The sequence below is a fragment of the Musca domestica genome, unplaced genomic scaffold, assembly GCF_030504385.1.
Source record: "Musca domestica strain aabys unplaced genomic scaffold, Musca_domestica.polishedcontigs.V.1.1 90, whole genome shotgun sequence".
Classification (NCBI taxonomy): Eukaryota; Metazoa; Arthropoda; class Insecta; order Diptera; family Muscidae; genus Musca; species Musca domestica.
The window spans coordinates 2,184,930-2,205,876 of NW_026712436.1; the positions used below are offsets into that span (position 1 = coordinate 2,184,930).

General features: G+C 35.7%; 1 protein-coding gene across 1 annotated transcript in view; it reads right to left on the bottom strand.

Annotated features, from left to right (window-relative positions):
* Positions 1 to 4,179: 4,179 nt before the first annotated feature.
* Positions 4,180 to 20,947, bottom strand: part of LOC101891002 (G-protein coupled receptor dmsr-1-like) — a 93,427-nt gene continuing 76,659 nt past the window's right edge. The window contains exon 4 of the mRNA XM_059131943.1: positions 4,180 to 4,476. Within this exon, the coding sequence (XP_058987926.1) occupies positions 4,181 to 4,476 (296 nt within the window). The 3' untranslated portion in view covers position 4,180. The remainder of the gene's footprint in view (positions 4,477 to 20,947) is intronic.

A 20,947-nucleotide genomic window follows, 5' to 3' on the forward strand; every position in this document is an offset into this window, starting at 1 on the left:
AAAATTGGTTGAAGATATATGGAAGCCAAATCTAAATCTGATCGGATTATCAGTAATTTCAATAGGGTTCGTCCTTGGGCCAAATTGCAAAATTTCATCTCAATCGGATAATAAATTCGACCTGCATTTTGTTCACAAAAATACACGGACCAACGGACGGACGGGTATGTATAAATAATCTCAGAAAAATCAAATGCAAGCATACATAATACCTTTACCACTTTGTGGTGTAGAGTGGAGAAATCATTAAATCCTTTTTCTAATTATATAACAAATATTTTCAAAAGGTCAGTGAAAGAACATTCTTATTTTACTATTTTTGGTCTGACGTCCTTGATTTGCTTTAGTCAGAATGTAGTAGAATTTTTCCCAAAAAAATTAGGGTTATTTCTAAAGATATCTTTAAAATTATTTGAAAAATTGCTTGATTTTCAGTCAAAAGATCAAAAAAAAAAAAAAAAACACATAATTTTTGTTTTGTAAAACGTATGCTTAAAATATACAAGATTTTTGATTTGAAAAGTGTTCTTAACTATACGATTTTTAGATTCAATGTCCTTGAAAATATTTTGTTACAAAAACCTTACATGTTTATTGAAAATGGGCATTGGCATCCTTGAAATCTCCATTTATTGGTAAGAAAGCCCATAATTTATTATACCCTCCATCATAGTATGGAGGGTATATTAAGTTTGTCATTCCGTTTGTAACACCTCGAAATATACATTTTAGACCCTACAAATATGTTCTCGATCAGCATAAAATTCTATGTCGATTTAACGATGTCCGCCCGTCTGTGGAAATCACTATAGCTTCCGAACGAAATGAAGTAGGTTGATAAGATTTTTCTGAAATGTGTATTATGTCTGCAGGACTTTTGGTATTGAAAATGTGCCATGTAGGTCCGCGTTTTGGTATAGCCCCCATATAATGGTACCTGCCTATTTTCGGTATTTTGGTGATTTAAGCGACATTATTCCCCGGAATTGTTTCAAATTTGGTATTTGAAGTTCGTAATGGATTCTACAGCCTATGACAGAAAATTGTCCGCGCAGGTCCACGTCTTCATATAGCCCCCGTGTAACGGTACCACCCGATATTCGGTATCTTGATGATTTTAGTGACATTATTCACCGGAATTGTTTCAAATTTGATGCTTAAAATTTGTAGTGAATGCATCAGCCTAAGACAAAAAATTGTCTATGTCCACGTCCACGTCTTCATATAGCCCCAATATAACGATACCTCCCTATATTCGGTATTTTGATGATTTTAGCTACATTATTCACTGATGTTTATTATTCAAGTTTCGCATTTAAATATTGTAATGGTTTATGACAAAAGTAGCCTATGCTGGTCCACGTCGTCGTATAGACCCTAATATAAATTCGGTATTTTTAAGATTTTAACAGAATTTTTAACGAATTTTAATTTATTTTGAAAATTGTCAAAATCGTTCCAAATAGCGGAGGGTATTCAAAGATCGATCGGGCCTAACTTACAGCTTTTTACTTGTTTTTATATGTCTTATAGATTATATACGATCGAAAAATCAGGATCCACTCAATGATTTCAAAAAATTAATAATTTTTGATCGGAAAGAGATTGAGATTAAAACAATATCATATTGCAACAGTGTTGGCTTGTTGTTCGGAATACCGTAGTATTTTGTTGCTGCAAAATAGTCAGATTTTATCCCTTTATTGTTGTTTTTTATAAAAACAACATTTGTTTATTAGTTTAGAAAGATGATAATGTTTACCAGGGGGTAAGGCAGGGAATACCTAGGTTTCGGAAAGAGCCACCCATCCTCATCAGTTCCTTTGTTTAGGTTGAACGAAAGCATAACAAGTGGAGAAAGATGTAAATGTTTATAAGTGCGGTTGTAAGATTTAGAAGACTTTTCAAAAGAATTTTAGTTTTATTTAATTCTTTGGTTCTCTTCTATTGGGCTTACGATCTCGTCACTTGGGTAAAAAATATTGTTTGTCATAGAAGTTTTTTTTAAAATAACTTCTTGGGAGAATATCCCAGACAAAAAACAAGGGAACTGATGAGGATTGGTGGCTCTTTCCGAAACCTAGGTATTCCCTGCCTTACCCCCTGGTAAACATTACCATCGTTCTCCACTAATAAACAAATGTTGATTTATAAAACAACAATAAAGGGATAAAGCCTGACCATTTTGCAACAACAAAATATCATATTTTTAAATAATTTTTTTTTAATTCAAGATTTTTGATCAATTCGAAAAAAAAACAATTCTTAACAATTCTTTTGAAATCTCTATTCCTTTTTTTCTTGAAGACCCCACCCTTTTTTATATAAAAATGATAAAAGATATTCATTTCTTTAAAATTAATAATTTTGGGATAAAAGTTTTGTGCCTTAGAAAATATTTTTAAAATATCAACTATTTTGGCTCAGAAGTGACTTGTTTTAAAAAATCAATTTTTTTGGTCAGGTTCTTTGAAAATATGTCTAGGAAATTCACGATCATGTTTATTACTAAAGCGCTACATTTTCTCAATTATGATGAATTTTGAGACATGCGACCGAATTCAGATTCGAATGTTTTACTCAAGAGTGGTGATGGGTGTGATATAGTCAGCCCAGCCCACTTCTCACTTATCCTTAGAAAAATATTTGCAATTTTGAAAAAACCTAAGAAAATTTTGAGACAAGAGTATGACAAGAGCATTTAGTGCGCATTAACCATGAAATCTGGGGTAGTTATATATGGTAGCAATATTTAAATTTCGGCTCTTCATGGCTCTTCTTAGATAAGAAACTTCATTCCGAATGGACAACATTTTTCACAATATTCAAGAAAACCGTTGTCATATTTTTACCAATATTTGATATTTCATTTAATTGAATATGTTTACAAAAAAAAAAAAATAAAATAAATAAATAAAAAATTTTTTTTAACATTCAAGAAATTGGTTCAAATATTGAAAAAAAAATTAGATGTTTCAAAACTTCATCAAATGAAATCATAAAATTATATAAAATCACTTCCATAAAATGTTGCTGGTTAAGTACATTCAGCACAGAGAGTTCATTTTGATTCCACGTGCGTTTACCCCTTTCTTCTCACACAGTCCACCCATAAATATTCCAAAATATTTAATGAAAACAAAATTATGAATAAATAATCACATACCCGAGTTTTATTAACCCTTATCTTTGATGAAATCATGCTTGAGATTTTATGAAAAATCATAATAAAATATCACTTTTCATTATCAAGAAACTGAATAAACCCACACGTACGGTCGAGTAATGGAAAGGGTTTCCCAAACGGGTTGTTAAAAGTGTTCAAAAACAAAAAAATTGTACCGAAATACTGGTACCCTCAAAGGGGGCCAACATGTTTCATGTGACACAATAAAACATCATACAAAGAATGGAACATTAACCCTCTGTCGATGCCAATAATGACAGCAACAATGATACGGGGAAGCTTTGTGTCGTTTTAGTCGTTGTTATGGCAACTTTAAACATTACAGCTGTGCTGTTGCCATGACCCCCTCTCAAGCGCTTCCACATCCTTTTCATCGCATTGAGACGCTAAGTGTGTCACATAAACTTGATGATCCGCAGACGAGTCCTTTGCCATGACCACAACAACAGCAGGTTGGGTCAAAGGATTACTATTGGTTGTATTTGTGGTTATCGTTGTCACATTTGTGGCCACTGGTGGCGGATTGAAACCTAACAAATGTTGCCCTCCTGGCTGGTGTTTTAAACTATGATGTCGTTTAAGATTACATATTATACAGCTTAGTAGTGTAGACGAAGTAGCAGATGCAGAAGATGATTTGCTCAGCCATCTGCGGGGCGTTCTTTGTTTTCGTTTGACTTTAGGGTTGCAGTCATTTTCATTGTCAGCATCCTCAGTGGAATAATTTTTTTCACTGTCACATACTGGTTCCTCCTCCTCCCTAACTACTAGCATATTTTCTGGTTTATGTGTTTGACACTTGGTATTATCAACTAGAATCCTATTACTACTAGACTTATCTTGTACGGGACATAAAACTAAATCTACATTAGCTGCTGCGGCCGTCGCTGTTTTATCATCTGCGGCAACGCGGTTTTTCTGCTTGGCTTCTGGCGCCATGACTGTTGTTCTTGCCGGCCTGATTAGCAGTTGTTGTTGTTGTTTCACTTTGTGCTACACATTTGTCACCTGTGTTGTTGTCATTTGATTTTGTTCTATCACACAACTTTTGCTAACTTCATCACGTCGAATACCATTCGTTGCGGGTCCTTGACCGCCACGATTGCCCTGGCGACCTGGCCGATTGTTGCTAGCCATTGTCTCCTCATCTTGGGCGACTGGCAGCCATCTGTCGAGAAATTTAGGACGAAAGAGTAGCGTGAATGTTGTACGAAATTGTCGACTCATGGAACAGTAAAGAATGAAGTTTATGCTGGAGTTGATGAGTGCCATAATGTCCATGATGTCACCTGGAAAAGAAGAGTAGAAAATATTTATTAGAAATTTATTGAAATTTTTTTTTAATAAGCAAAAAGGTAATACTTTGCAACACAGAAAATATTAAAGAAAAATTCTGTACTTTATGATAGTAGAGCTAAAAATAGAAGACCCTTGTACCTAACCTTATAGGTAATTGAGTCATATTAAAGCTGCGATTTTCCTTTTCATACGCTCAGCCAGGTGGCTACAGAGGGTAAACAAACGACCAAAACGTGATTCATTGAAATAACGGCGTTAGAACCTAGGCCTTTTTGAACCAAATCCGTTTCAGGACATTTGGAAACGATCTAGACTTGTCCGTTTGTCTGTCTGGCTGGTTGGTGCTCACGATAACTCTCGAAAGGAGTATTCGATTTGGCCCAAACATGGTATATTGTATGATTATTATTAAATTTAGATCGAGTTCCACTCCTTCTGGTACCTCCCCCATAAAACCTCAAAATTTTCATCCGATTTTGTGCAAATTTAAATCCTAATATTTGCATTAGTACTTGGTCATGTGTGAAAATACCTACCCCACAAAGGGCTAAAATTTTGGAAAAAATACAACTTTTATATAAAAGCCCGATTATTTTGATATTTCGCCTATCCAGATATTTTTTGTCCAACACAATATCTCCTCTAAAGATGAGATATAGCGAGATGAAAACAAGTTAAAAAGCAGTAAGTTCGGCCGGGCCGAACTTTTAATACCCTCCACCATTTGCAACGAATTTGGAAATTTTTAAAAAATAAAATCCTTAAAAATTCTGTTAAAATTTTAAAAGTACCGAATATAGCCGTTATATTGGGGTCTATACGACGTGGACATACATAGGCATTGTTTGTCATAAGCCATTACCATATTCAAATTCGAAACTTGGAATAAACAGTGAATATTGTAGCTAAAATCATCAAAATATCGTATATAAGGAGGTGCCGTTATATCGGAGCTGTGCGAAGACCTGGACCAGCATAGACAATTTTCTGTAACAGGCTGTAGCATCCATTACGAACTTCAAATACCACATCTCAAACAATTTCGGTGGGTATTGTACCTAAAATCGTCAAAATACCGAATATAGGGAGGTACTGATATATGGGGCCTATACGAAGACCTGGACCCGCACAGACAATTTTCTGTCACAGACTGTAGTTCCCATAACGAACTTCAAATACCAATTTTGAAACAATTCCGGTGAATAATGTTGCTAAAATCATCAAAATACCGAATATAGGGAGGTACCCTTATATGGGGGCTATATGAAGACGTGGACCTGCACAGAAAATTTTCTGTCTTAGGGTGTAGTATCCATTTTGAACTTCAAATACCAAATTTGAAACAATTCCCATGAATAATGTCGCTAAAATCATCAAAATACCGAATATCGGGAGGAAGACGTGGACCTGCACAGACAATTTTCCGTGTTAGGGTGTAGTATCCATTTTGAACTTCAACTGCCAAATTTGAAACAATTCCCGTGAATAATGTCGCTAAAATCATCAAAATACCGAATATAGGGAGGTACCGTTGTATGGGGCTATATGAAAACGTGGACCTACATGGCCCATTTACGAACTTAACCTGCCTACTGGAAAAATAAACATGTGTGCAAAATTTTAGCCATCTATCTGAATTCATTCGAAAAATAGCGTGATTACAACAGACAGACGGACAGACAGACGGACATCGCTTAATCGACTTAGAATTTTACGCTGATCAAGAATATATATACTTTGTTGGGTCTGATATGAGTATTTCGAAGAGTTACAAACGGAATGACAAAGTTAATATACCCTCCATAGTATGGTGGATGGTATAAAAATGTAACCAACTATAGACTGCTGTAATTTCTATACCACTCGTCCGACATCTGTTAAAATTATTCCAGTGACAGTTCATTATATTGTACAAAAGCATTTGGGTGAGGATTTTCCAGAAAAATTTTTTTTTTTCGTGATGGAATTCAAGCGTGATAGTGTGATTTATTTATATTTGGCTGGAAAACCACAAGTGGCTATCGTTAGAGCACTCCAGCATTTAAATGTGAATAAATCTTATGTGTATCGTACCATCGCTCGTTAACGTGAAACTGGTAGCGTAGACCGACGTCACGGAAGTGGACGGAAAAAACAGCAACATCAGCAGAAATAGTTGGAAAAATAAAGAAACGACTTAATTGAAACCCGCGTCGCAGTGGCCGAAAAATGGCTCGTGAGCTCCAGATATCGCAATAATCCATTCGGCACATATTGAAAGATTAGCTCGGGGTAAAGCCATTGAAATTCCAAAAAGTGTAACAACTTATACCGCAGCAGAAAGAAAATAGAGTTGCTTCGATTGGCCGAAAGTGGTGATCTGCCGAAATTGGTTTTCTCCGATGAGAAAATATTCGTTGTCCAGCAGTTTGAAAACAAACGTGTTTACTTGGCATCGGGTCGTTCTCCGCTCATATTAATCGACCGTGTTTTCAGAAAAAATGCCGAATATTATCGCGAAAATATTCTGGAGGGTGTATTAAAGCCTTGGACACGCAAACTTTTTGACCGCAGACCTTGGACATTCCAACAGGACTCAGCACCATCGCACTCAGCACGCCACCCAAGAATGGTTACAAGATGAGGTTCCTCGCTTTCATTCTTCAAAATCTTCTGATGCCAATCCGTTGGACTATTGTGTCTGGAGTATTTTGGAAAGCAAGGTTGGCACTAAAAAAATACCAAAGTATCGATCTCCTCAAGCAAGGGATTCGCCGGGAATGGGTCAAAATACTGCAGAGCAACATTCGGGCAGCGTGTGACGGTTTCATTGGCCGTTTGAAGGCCATAATTCATGCCAATGGTGATCAATTCAAAAAAATCTAAACTTATTCTAAAATTTGATGCTATTTCCGACATTTTTTGCTTTTATTCAATAAAATTAAAATTTATTTAATTTATTTAATAAAATTAAAATTTATTTTAAAATTTATGGCGTGCAAAATATTGGATTTACTTTAAATTCGGTGTTTGGATGTCGGAAAGGGTTTACTCCTGTAGCAGAATAATTTATATACAGGTCAACTTTTTTATGTAGCTCCCATCTATACTTTCAAAATGGTGGAGGTCTGGTTGTACTTAACTACTTTTGTTGACATGTTGGTACTGCAAATGGGTTAGAGATATCCACATTTTCGTATAGCCTCAGTATAACTGTACCGGCAAGTTTAAGGTGTTTTCAAACATAATTTGCTGATAATTAGAGGTCTTTGTTCCCAGTATTTTTAGTAGCATTCTTGCGGAGAAATAAACAGGCCTCAAAATATTTGGTACCTCAAAATATTTGTTATTTTTATAATTTGTAGAACATTTTTCTCTGGAATTGTTTAAACTTTTGTATTGGGAGTTTATAATGGGCACTAACTCTTAGTGAGGAAAATTACCTTAACAGGTCCACGTCATCGTATAGCCCCCAAATAGCTGTATCTCACGATAAACGGTATTTCACGACTTTACTTACATTTTGACCGGCTTGTTTTTAAAGTTGGTAGTTGATAATAGGTAATATTTGCTGTCTGACAGCAAATTAACTATATGACCCTACGGTCCATATCTTTTCGGAAGGTACAATTATATGGGGCATAATTGTACCTTCCATTATTCGGTATTTTTCTGATTTTAGCTAAATTTTTCAACCAAATTATTGCAAAGTTAGTACAGGGTTGCCCATATTCGACGGACCCATGTTTTTTTGGGCCCATTCCAATCGACGAGGCTTGTCCGCAGGCAACATTCTTTGCGTCAATTGAATTTTGTACGGGAACAAATGCAAATCAATGCGAATAATCCGTTGTAAAGTGGACCGAGCCATGCCCAACTGCTGAGAACGGCGTTTTTGGGATGATCTTGGGGACCTCTCAACACTGGCTCGTACTGCAGCGATATTCTCGGCCAATCGCCTTGGTCGACTTTTATATGGCCTCTTCGGAGAGGAAAGAGCCTTACCAGTCGAAAATTTTTCGTATAAACGCTTAATGGTGTTCTTAAAAGGCGCACTTCTCACATTTTTTAATGTTTTAAAAGCACGTTGAGTTTTCACAATTGACTTCTTCTGTTGAATGTAAATTTCAACAATTTCGCGTGGCGTGTATTGGTTCATGGTAAAAATCTGCTTGGACTGACGCTTCAAACGCTGTATGTCATTAGCGATGTAACATCTCTGTCAAAAGTTATGGCGTTGCCGGATGGGTCCGTCGAATATAGGCAACCCTGTATTTTATGTTCGCAATAGACCTTCTCTGGTAGATAATAGACAACACAGGCCTACGGCCCTCGACCACTCGACTTTCCATATTTGGATAACTTTCGATGCATTTTTTTCCACTTATATTTTTTAAATTTTCCAAATTCTTTCCAAATGGTGGAGGGTAATAATTGCTACCTGTTATAGAGTTGAAATGGTAACAAAAATAGTGTTTCATTAATTTTTAATTAAAATCTTACGCCAACGATGTTGTTGGCATTTGCTAGTAATAACCATGGAAATGCAAAGAACTCTGACATTTCTGTCAGTCATGATTGAGCTTAATTTTTCAGTATGGTAGCAATTGTTTCAATGGAGTTCCAGTGAACTGAATAAACATGTTTATAATATTCCAAAGTAAATAACCAAACATAAGCTCATGTTGTTGTGTTTATTAATTTACTCTCAAATTTAAAATTTTTCCATCCTTGCGGGGAAGGCACTTGACAATTTCTTTAAGTTGTTCTCAAGGCAAATCTCAAAGACTATTCCCAATTTGCAAATATTGTCCAAAACTGTGAAATGGACAAAACGAGGCTAGCATTTAAATAATAAACATCTGCCTGTCTGCAAGCTTTTTTGTTTTGTTTACTTTAAGACAACAATGCTGGAGCGGAACAAAAAAACGCAAAGGCAAGCAAGCGAACAAACGTACATAAGATGTCCTTTTTGCGTTCCACAAATTGTGCTTAAAATTAACGATGTTTTCAAAATTGTGTAAAATGTCAACAAACATATCCTCTGGGTTTACGAGGGCTTCGTCTTCTTTGCAACATGTTTTTTTTTTCAATTTGTAGATAGCAAGTTGAGCAGCAGCAGCTCCAACAACAACAACAGCATTTGATTTTAAATATGTATTTGACATGAAACAACCTTCGTTAGTATCTATTTTCATGCTGACCGGACACCGGATGGCTCTGACACAGTGTGACGGAATTAGGGAACCGCAATCAATTTAAATTCCTAAAGTTGTTTGTGGAATTGAAATAGCATTCCAAGAAGATTAAGTGTCATGTTTTATTTGGGTCTGTGGGGTTATGCTAATCCGGTTATAAGGGAGCTTGTTTTTTTATCAACAGCAGCTATTTGTATATGACATATAAGATGAAGTTTTCTTATGTTGGGATAGGAAAATACAGTCTTTTTTTTGAACAATTTTTGCAGTGTAAATCCTATTTTATTATCAATTAAATCAGTTTAGCATTGAATATGGGAAGTGAGGGCTGATGCTACTTGTGACATTTTCACAATTTTTGAAAATATTTCCCCAAATTTTACATGTTTCTGAAATATTTGAGGTAAGATTTTTTTTGAATCCATGCATTTTAGGCAATATTACTGACCAAAAACACCAAAATATTTTTGTTTAACAGACTAATTCTCTGTCTATCCATTCAATGGGTATATTCTCCAAAAAGTTCAAAAACCCTTTTATATAAAAACAATTAAGCAAAGGCTATAACTGTTGTTAATAGTTGTTAGAAGCCCAATTATGTCCAAATCCATTTTGGAAGATTTCGCTTTTGAAATTAGCTTTTTGACATTTGCCCAATATTTACGGACTCCGTCGAGCTGTTAATTGTTGAGGTCCGTTTTACAGCTAAATATAATCCAATGGTCATGCAAAATACTAGAATTATTCCCTGTCCTTAACTCTCTTCTCAGTCGTGTCGATTGGCTTGCATTGGGTGATCAGGATATTGCAAAATATACACTTCAATATTATAAGTCGAATTAAAAAATCGCATGATATAAAAAATATGAAAAAAAAAAAAAATTAAAAAAATATCACAAAATACTAAAAAATATATATTAACATCATTATGGTTTTCTTTTTATGCGATTTTTTTAGATTTTATTCTTTGCACCACATTTTCTACCGGAGCATAGCCCAATATAACTGTAATAAAATAACTGTTTTCGAAGGATTTTTTGCATTTACCGTGTTCTCTCCAAATGGAGGAAGGTATTTAAAGTTCGGCCCGGAAATTTAGTTTATATTCTCGACCTTTGATTTTAAATATTTTAAAACCGAACGAAAGTCTTTCAAAAACTTCCGTTATTGGGAACTATACAGGGTGAGATAAAAAACTGCAGCAAAGTCAAACGCCATAATTTTTTTTATATATTTTTTAAGTTTTATTAAATGAAACCTAAAAAAACATTGCTTTCCAAAATACTTCAGACAAAATAGTTTAACAGATTGGTATCCGGAGATTTTCGTGGCCATTGTGCGCTGAAAATAAAGCGAGGAACCTCATTTTGTAACCATTCATGGGTGGAGCATGCTGAATGCGATGGTGTTGAGTCCTGTTGGAATGTTCAAGGTCTGCGGCCAAAATGTTTGCGTGAATATTTTTGATAATATTCGGCATTTATTCTAATGCCACGGTCGATTAATACGAGCAGAGAGCGACCATCGTCTGTTATGGCGGTCCACACCCTCACCATGGCCGGTGCTTGAATTCTGTTGGCCAACCCAAGGTACTAAATTTCAGCTGACTTCTTTGGCAAGTAAACACGATTATTTTGTTTGTTTACAAACTGCTGGACAACGAATGTTTTCTCATCGGCGAAAACCAAATTCGGCAGTTTACAACTTTCGGCCAATCGAAGCAACTCTTTAGCTCTATACCCTACACCACAAGGGTATTATGTCTTTGTGCATTTGTTTGTAACAGGCAAAAGGAAACGAGATAGATAGTTCCTTTTGATGATCTGCATAGAATCACTTTCTGAGTTGATTTATGCACGCCAGTCCGTCTGTCCTTCCGTCTGTCCATGTATTTTTGTGAACAAAATGCAGGTCGCATTTATTATCCGATTGAGATGAAATTTTCCAAACAACATTTGTTTGGCCCAAATACGAACCCTATTGAAATTGGAGATAATCGGTAAAAATTTAGATATAACTCCCATATATATCTTCGTCCGATTTGCCTTTCATTGTGCACCAAACGTGTAATATCAGTCCGAATAGTATGGAATTTTGCACATGCAACCAAATTAGCATGCCAAATTTGATCGAAATCGGTTCAGATATAGCTATAGCTCCCATGTATATTGTTCATCCGATTTGTTATTTTTGTCCTCCGCAGCCGTAATATGCACTCTGTAACAACAATATTTGGGGAAATATATCAAATGCAGCTCAGAAATACCTTTGCTAAATTTTATCGAGATCGGTTCAGATTTGGATATAGCTCCCATATATAACTTCGTCCGATTTACCATTTATTGTGCACCAAACGTCTAATATTTGTCCAAATGGGATGGAATTTGGCACATACGACCGAATTGAGTCTAGAACGTAGTATGCAAAATTTGGTGAAGATCGGTTCAGATATAGCTATAGCTCCCATATATATTGTTCATCCGATTTGTTGTATTTGTTACCCACAGCCGTAATATGCACTCCGTAACAACGATATTCATCGAAATATATCAAATACAGCTCAGAAATATCTTTGTCAAATTTTATCGAGATCGGTTCAGATTTTGATTTAGCTCCCATATATATCTTTATCTGATTTAGAATTAATTTTGCACCAAATGGGCAATACAAGTCCGAATTTAAAAGATACAAATGCTTCGGCGTATTTAGTCCTTTAAATTTTAAATTATAATCATAATCATAGGGTGTATGATTGAATTCTCCCATAAAATCTTTTACTTGTTATGTGGAGCTCAACTAAATTAGCAAAGTGGTGTAGGGTATCATAAAATCGGCCCGCCTGACTTTAGGACTTTCTTTCCTGTTTTTTTCTGATGCGGTGTAAGTTCTTGCACTTTTTGGAATTTCAATGGCTTTACCCCGAGCTCTTTTCTAAATATTTGCCGAATGGAATATTGCGATATGTTCAGATCACGAGCCATTATTCGGCCGCTGCGACGCGGATTTCGATCAAGTCGCTTCTTTACTTTTCGAACCATTTGTATTGATGTTTCTGTTTTCTTCCATGCACTTCCTTGATATCGGGCTACGCTACCAGTATCACAGTAACGAGCGATGGTACGAGACACAAAAGATTTACTCACATTTATATGCTGGAGTGATCTAACGGCAGCCACTTTTGGTTTTCCAGCCAAATATGAACAAATCACATTTTCATGATCTTATATTTGTATGAAGTTCGTAGAAAATCGTTAATAAAATTTATATTTAATCGGATCAATTTTTATTCAAAATTTTTTGGGGAAGTTACCAGCAAAATACGGCCGATGTCATCAATTTTATCACCCGATATAAGCGGATTGATCTTGTTGATTTTCGTCCTGAAGCATATTTTGTTTAAACAGATCTAGCATGTTCAAAAATTACACGACTTTCACCAGGAGAAAACAATGCTTCCATGGATATGATTAAGTGGCGCAAGATGCTAGGTATATTGTACGCTAGGTCTCAAAGGGCAAATCTCATTCAGAGTATTTTTTCTAAGCCTTCTAACTATAATAATTTCAATACATAAATGGAGTATTCTTTTTTTTTAAATTTTTACAAAAATTTACCCATCAATCTAAGTATCAGAAGAATTGTTTATTCAGAGGCAATGACCAGCAGTCAAAATTACCAAGTACTGTTGGAATTTAAAAAATATCTCCTAATTCCAGGTAAATCTAGAAATGTGTGCAACTAAAAAGTACATAATGCTAGCGTTTATATTCATTTTATTATCCCACGTTTCCAATCATTTAAATATCTAATCGAATGAAGCAAAGCCATAATAGGTAAAAATAGATATCAAACAAATGTCTGTAGGTGTTTCCTTTTGTTTTTAACAAAGAAATGTTCCATTGTTTTAGTGGAAATCTTGAGACCATTATCGATTTGATTTTGCCGCCCATGTGTGTGTGTTGCAGCTTGTCTACGCCATACCAATACAAGTTTTTGATTGGTTTCATTTTATCTCGCTCTCCGATAATCATTAATTTTTCACAAAACTTTACAGACAATAACACAAAAATACAGCTTAACCAAATTAAGTTAAAAGCCAAATAGTAATGTTGAATGGCAGTTCCAGGAATTGTTTTGGGTACACCGAAGGAAAAAATAAAAAAAAAATTACTTTGATGAATTTTGCCTATAAGATGTAGAAATATATGGGTAATTGAATGAGATCCTTGTTCCATTAACAACTTTGTTCCTTAAGTGTACAAAAGCATTGCACAATGACCCCAAGGTTGAAAATTTAAGTCAAACTATTATAAGCTTGATTGGGCCAACAATTATGTACCACCTCGAAATATTGGTTCAAAACATGGGATCTTATGTACATATATAACTTCCTGTTCCCTCAAACTGAGTTGATATAACTATGTGTGTCCATCGCAATTATGGACCGATTCTCTCAAAATTTTGCATGGATGTGGGGTTAGGGTCGAATGGAAGCCAATTGTTTATGGCGATTGTGGCAAAATATTTAGAAGTGGAATGTACCGAAAACAGAAGAATTGCTTGATTTGGCAGTTGCTTTAGAGGTCAAAAGTATAGACCAATCGACTCGAAATTGTTGAATTGTTTTATTGCTTGCCAGAAGCTTACCAATTTTGATGATCATCGAATAATATTTAGTGGGTAAAATACAAATTGTCATATTTTTATAGCATGCTATTTTTTTATATTTGACACACAATATTGAATAGTACATTCTGTAATATTTTTCGCCTTAAAACACTATGTATTGGTGGTGTTATATTAAGGTCGCAATTATCGTCCGATCCTCACGACATTTTGCATATGGTTAGAGTTAGAGACACAATTGAATTGATTTTTATATTGATTTTGAAGATATATATTTGGGGGCTCAAATGGACTTAAAAAAATCCAGATTTTACAGTAAGTCAGAATTAAAATCCAATCGACGCGAAATTTTACAATATTTTGGGTTAAAGACTGAACAGAAGACTAGCACTTTGGAGACCATTTTATTATATATAGGGTGAGATGAAAAACTGCAACCAAATTCAGACTGCTGTGACTTCTAAGCCACTCGCCCAACATTTGTTAAAATTATTCCAGTGACAGCTCATTATAATGTTTACAAGCGAACAAAAGCATTTTGCTGAGATTTTTTCAGAAAAAAAGTTATTCGTGAGGGAATTTATTTATATTTGCCTGGAAAACAATAAGTGGCTATCGAGCACGCCAGCATTTAAATGTGAATAAATCTTTTTTGTCTTGTACCATCGCTCGTTACCGTTATACTGGTAGCGTAGCCCGACATCAAGGACATGGACGGAAGAAAACCGCAACATCAGCAGAAGTGGCCGAAAAATGGCTGGTAAGCTGAACATATAGCAATATTTCATTCGGCAAATATTAAAAATGAGTAAAGCAATTGAAATTCCAAAAAGTGCAAGAACTTAAACCGCAACAGAAGGAAAATAGACTCAAAAGAGCTGAAGATTTGCTTCGCTTGGCCGAAAGTGGTGAACTGCCGAATTTGGTCTTCTCCGATGAGAAAACATTCTTGGTCCAGCTGTTTGCAAACAAACCAAATTATCGTGTTTAATTGCCAAAGAGGTCAGCTGAAAATGTTCACTTTCGGTTGGCCACCAGAACTCAAGCGCCGGCCATGGTGATGGTTTGGAGAGCCGATAGCCGCTCTCCACACGTATTAATCGACCGTGGCACCAGAATAAATTCCGAATGTTATCGCGAAAATATTTTGGAGGGTGTATTATGGCCTTGGGCACGCAAAAAACCTTGGACATTCCAACAGGACTCAGCACAATCGCAATCAGCACGCGGATGGTTGGAAAATAAGGTTCCTCGCTTCATTTTCAGCGCAAAATTGCCACAAAAAATCTCCGGATACAAATTTGATGGGCTATTGTGTCTGGAGTATTTTGGAAAATAAGGTTGGCACTAAAAAAATACCAAAGTGTCGATCACGTCAAGCAAGCGCTTCGACGGGAATGGGCCAAAATACCGCAGAGTAATATTCGGGTAGCGAGTGACGGTTTCATTGGCCGTTATTCAATAATCCAAAAATTAAAAAAAAAAATGTAAAAATTATGGCGTTTAACTTTGTTGCAGTTTTTTCTCAAATTTTATTTGGGGGTTCAAATGGACTAAAAAATTCCAGATTTTAAGTCGCTATACAGGTCGGAATTAAAATCCAATCGACGCGGAATTTTGTGTTTAGTACTGAACAGAAGTCTAGCATTTTAGACTATTTGATTGTGTATAGCGCTTTAAAGGGATTTTGGTGAGAAACCGTGGTGGCCGGGCCTTCCACCATTTGGAAGGAACTTGAAAAATTGAAAAAAATCCGAAAACTACCACTTAAATAAAATCATTATATGGGGGATATACGAAAACGTGAACCTACATACGAAATTTCATAATAATTTCATGTAGTATACATTAAGATCTTACAGAACGAAATTTGAAACGATTCCGGTGAATAATGTTGCTGAAATCATCAAATTACCGAATATCGGGAGGTACCATTATATGGGGGCTATGCGAAGACGTGGACCTCCATACGAAAATTGTTGCCATAGGCTGCAGTACCCCTTAAAAATTTTGCACTGATCAAGAATGTATACATTGTAAAGTCTATAATGAATATTCCGAGGAGTTACAAACGGAATTACAAAGCTAATATACCCTCAATAAAATGCCGGATGGTACAAAAATACCAAAAATAGGGAGTTACCGTTATATTGGGGCCTATACCAAAACATGAACCTGTATGTGCAAATTTTTGTTATAGGCCATAACGAAGTGCAAATAGGCATTTGAAACAATTCCCGTGAATAAAGTTGCTAAAATCATAAATATGTCGAAAGGAGGTACAATTATATGGGGGCTATACGAAGACGTAAACCTGTCATGGGAAATTTCCGATGAAAAGTATGACAAAAGTCATCAAAACACTGAATACTAGTACAGTGAGATACCGGTATATGGAACCCATACGAAGACGTGTAACTACAGAGGCATTTTTCGGTCAGAATCCGTTACGAATTTGCAAACGAAATTTTAAACAAATCCTCTGTATAAAGTCGGTAAAATCATCAATATGTCATATACAGGGAGGTGCAGTTATATGGAGACTATACCAAAAGTCCTGTAAACCTAAAACACATCTTAGCAAAATTGTCTAAACCTAATCGATTTAGTTCGAAAGCTACAGTGATTTCCACTGACGGAACGACAGACAAACGGATGGGCAAAGCTAAATCGACGTAGACTTTTTTGCTGATCAAGAATATATATTCTTTGGAGAGTCTAACATTTGTATTTCAAAGTGTTACTATACCCTCCATACTAGGGTGGAGTGTATTACAATGACCACTTTCCAACCCTGATCGGAAAACTTTAACTGTTTTTCGCCATATTTGAAAAAAAATAATACACACAACATATTCACAGAACTATAGTGCGATGAAAGATAAAACTAATGTGATAATGTTGGATTGACAATATCTATTTGTGTTAACTTTGACACTTGAATATATTGCCAAGTTTAAGAAAATTGTATTGTTAATTTTGCCTAGAAACTTTTTCTGTTATAAGCTACAAAATTAATAGCTACTTGAAGGCACACAAAAAGAGTAATAAGGATGAGTTTACCGACTTGAAAATACAATTTGCTATAAAATAATAAAAAAATTAAACATATGATATGAAAATCTTGCAAACACCCACATTCTAAATAAAAAATTTATGGGAATTTAATTTTTTTTCCAAAAAAAAAAAAAAAAAAAAATATTGTGTGGTCGCAACAAAATATAGAGTGAATTACTGAGTTTTGTGTAGTAGAAGTAAATGTATGGGCCATCAGTCAAAAACAAAAGACAACTTTCCCTCTGGGAAATTTATGATCAAGAAACAAATATTTCATCCAATCAATACGAATGCCTTGAAAAATTCTGTGTTTAGACTTTGCACACCCACCTTTTTCCAAACATACACCCTCACACACCCAGCATTTGACTTTACAAACTTGTTGATCGAAACTTAATGATTAAATATTTATTAACGCTGAAAGCAGGTGTAGCCGCTCAAGTCAAATGTCTACAACATTCATGGTGGAAAATACGAATGAAAAAAGTTTTATTTTTTTTTTTATAAATGCAACAATGTATTTTTTCTTCGACTAGGGTGTAAGGAGAAAAGAGCCGCAAACATCTATCAGGGCAACGGAAAAATGTGTTTCGAAAAAATTAAGGTTGGACAGGGTCGGAGAAATAAGATTTTTTTTAAGAAATCAAAATTGTAAATTGTAATGTTTACAAGTAAAAACAAGTAAGCAAAGGCTATAGTCGTGCGGGGCCGACTATGTTATACCCTACAACACTACAATATGTTAGAAGCCCCCTTATGTCGAAATCCATATTGGAAGATTTCGCTTTAGAAATTAGGATTTTGACTAGGGACATTTGCCCAACATTTATGCACTCCGTCGGGATGTTATAATCCAATGGTCATCCAAAATGCTAGAATTTTTCCTGTCCTTAACTCTCTTCACAGGCGTGTCGATTGGCTTCAATTGTGTGATCGGAAAAACATTTTCTGTTTTTGGTTAATTTGAACCCCTACATATTTTGCAATCATCTCCAAAAGCAAGAAGCCCCTCTGTATCTCCAAATTTAGACTCATCTATATGATTTGCTTGTCTACGATATTTGGCTATATTCGTCAACGAAATCAACATAAAAAAGCCAGAAGTTCGCCTTTTGTGTATTTCAGATATCTTTTATGAGTAATGCTGGTATTTTTTCACACCAAATTAGTGGTCCATTGTACCCGATGTCCTAAACTCTAAATTTATGCGAGATTTCGTGTCCTTTGGTTTCTATTTGTGACCTTTATAACGGCTGCAAAATCAGGAAAATTTTTAGTTGTTGGTCCATTTCAACCCCTAATATACATCTTTGAAAACAATAGGCCTAGCCCTTCTGAGTCCAACCCTACCCTTGTGCAAATTTTCGTGAGGATCGTACGATATTTGCAATACTTATATAATATCCCCAACCTTTACAACACAGGTTGGGGGTGAAAAAATATTGGGGGTGAAAAATATTACAATATATTAAAAGTCAAATTAAAAAAAATCGCATGCGATAAAAAATATGAAAAAATAAAAAAATGTCACAATATACAACAAAATCTATATTAACATCATTATTGGCATATTTTTCCGCGATTTTTTTAGATTTTATGCTTTTATGTCAAGAGTCCAGCCATTCTTGAGATATAAGCATTCTAACTAACATCCCCTTCCTTTGTATATACACATTGTATATATTTCGCTATATATAACCGATATATTTACTATCGTTATCTATGTAACGGTCAGAATTGACATGTTCGTCTATTTGTGATTTCGGCGGGATTAAAAATATTCGCGGTTTAATGGAAAATTTGACTTTTATTTAACACAAATGATGTGGCCTATTTCCCCATTAAATATTACCCGATGACCATCAAAATTGGAAGGCATCTGCCCATCCCTAAGCTCTAGTCCCATGCTAACTTCCGCGTTGATTGGTCTATAATTGCGACCTGTAGAGCAACTGCAAAATCTGGAATTTTTCCAGTTTTTGGTCCATTTCACCACTAAATATTATGCGATTATCTGCAAAAGAAATAGGGTTCTATTCTGACAGAAGATGACGGAAGAGAGCAGCAACATCAGCAGAAATTGTTCGAAAAGTATAAACCGACTTGATCGAAACACGCTTCGCAGTGGCCAAAAAATGGCTCGTGAGCTAAACACATCACAATATTCCATTCGGCAAATATTGAAAAATGAGCTCGGGGTAAAGACATTGAAATTCCAATAAGTGGAGGAACTTTCACCGTAATAGAGAGTTGCTTCGCTTGGCCGAAAGCGGTGATTTGCCGAATTGGGTTTTCCCCGATGAGAAAACATTCGTTGTCCAGCAGTTTGTAAACAAACAAAATGATCGTGTTTACTTGCCAAAGAGGTCAACTGAAAATATGCACCAGAACTCAAGTCAGCCAAAGTCAGCTGAAAATGGCGCAGCTTCGGTTGGCCACCAGAACTCAAGCGCCTGCCATGGTGATGGTATGGGCCGCCATAATAGCCGATGGTCGCTCCCGCTCATATTAATCGACCGTGACATCAGAATACATGCCGAATATTATCGCGAAAATATTCTGGAGGGTATATTAAAGCTTTGCACGCAAACATTTTGGCCGCAGACCTTGGACATTCCAACAGGGCTCAGTATCATCGCACTCAGCACGCGCCACCCAAGAATTATTACTAAATGAGGTTCCTCGCATCATTTACAGCGCACAATGGCCACCAAAATCTCCCGATACCAATCCGTTTGACTATTGTGTCTGGAGTATTTTGTAAAGCAAGGTTGGCACTAAAAAATACCAAAGTGTCGATCACCTCAATCAAGCGCTTCGCCGGGAATGGGTCAAAATACCGCTAAACAACATTCGGGCCGCGTGTGACGGTTTCATTGGCCGTTTGAAGGTCATAATTCGTGCCAAACGTGACCAATTCGAACAAATCTAAACTTATTCTTACATTTGATGCTCTCTCCGACATTTGTTGCTTTAATTCAATGAAATTTAAACAAAGTGTAAAAATCATGGCGTTTGATTTTGTTGCAGTTTTTTATCTCGCCCTGTATAAGTTTATGTCTTCCTATAGTCCCAAATAACGGTACATCCCGGTATTAGTCCCTTAATTTGCTATAGTTTTCCGCTTGCCCCTAATAATGTTACCCCCGATTTTATACAAGATTTTCAACGGTCCAACCTTTTTTCTATCGGTTTACCATGGTATTTTATCCGTACAAAATGTTTCCGACATTTGATATTTTGATGAGCATAATATATTTCCTAAGTCAACGATTCTAAATGGATACGATCTTCGTTCCCTTATGGATAGTATCACTTATTTTTAATTTGATTCACCCGTACTTGTTTTTAATTGTTTAATTGCACCCTGTTACGAGTGCTGCACGCAAATCGAACGATTTAATGACGTCCAGAATACAACTTGTAGGTAAATAAATACTAGATCCACCTTCTATAGTAAATGTTTTGCCAACTATTAATCAAAATAAACGAATTGCGAAAATTTCGCCGGTTCATTTAATCCACTCAAGAAAAGAGAGAGCAACCTGTCCGTTGTTATTACACGCCCTTGGCTAGATTGCATTGCACCACAAGTCGTAGA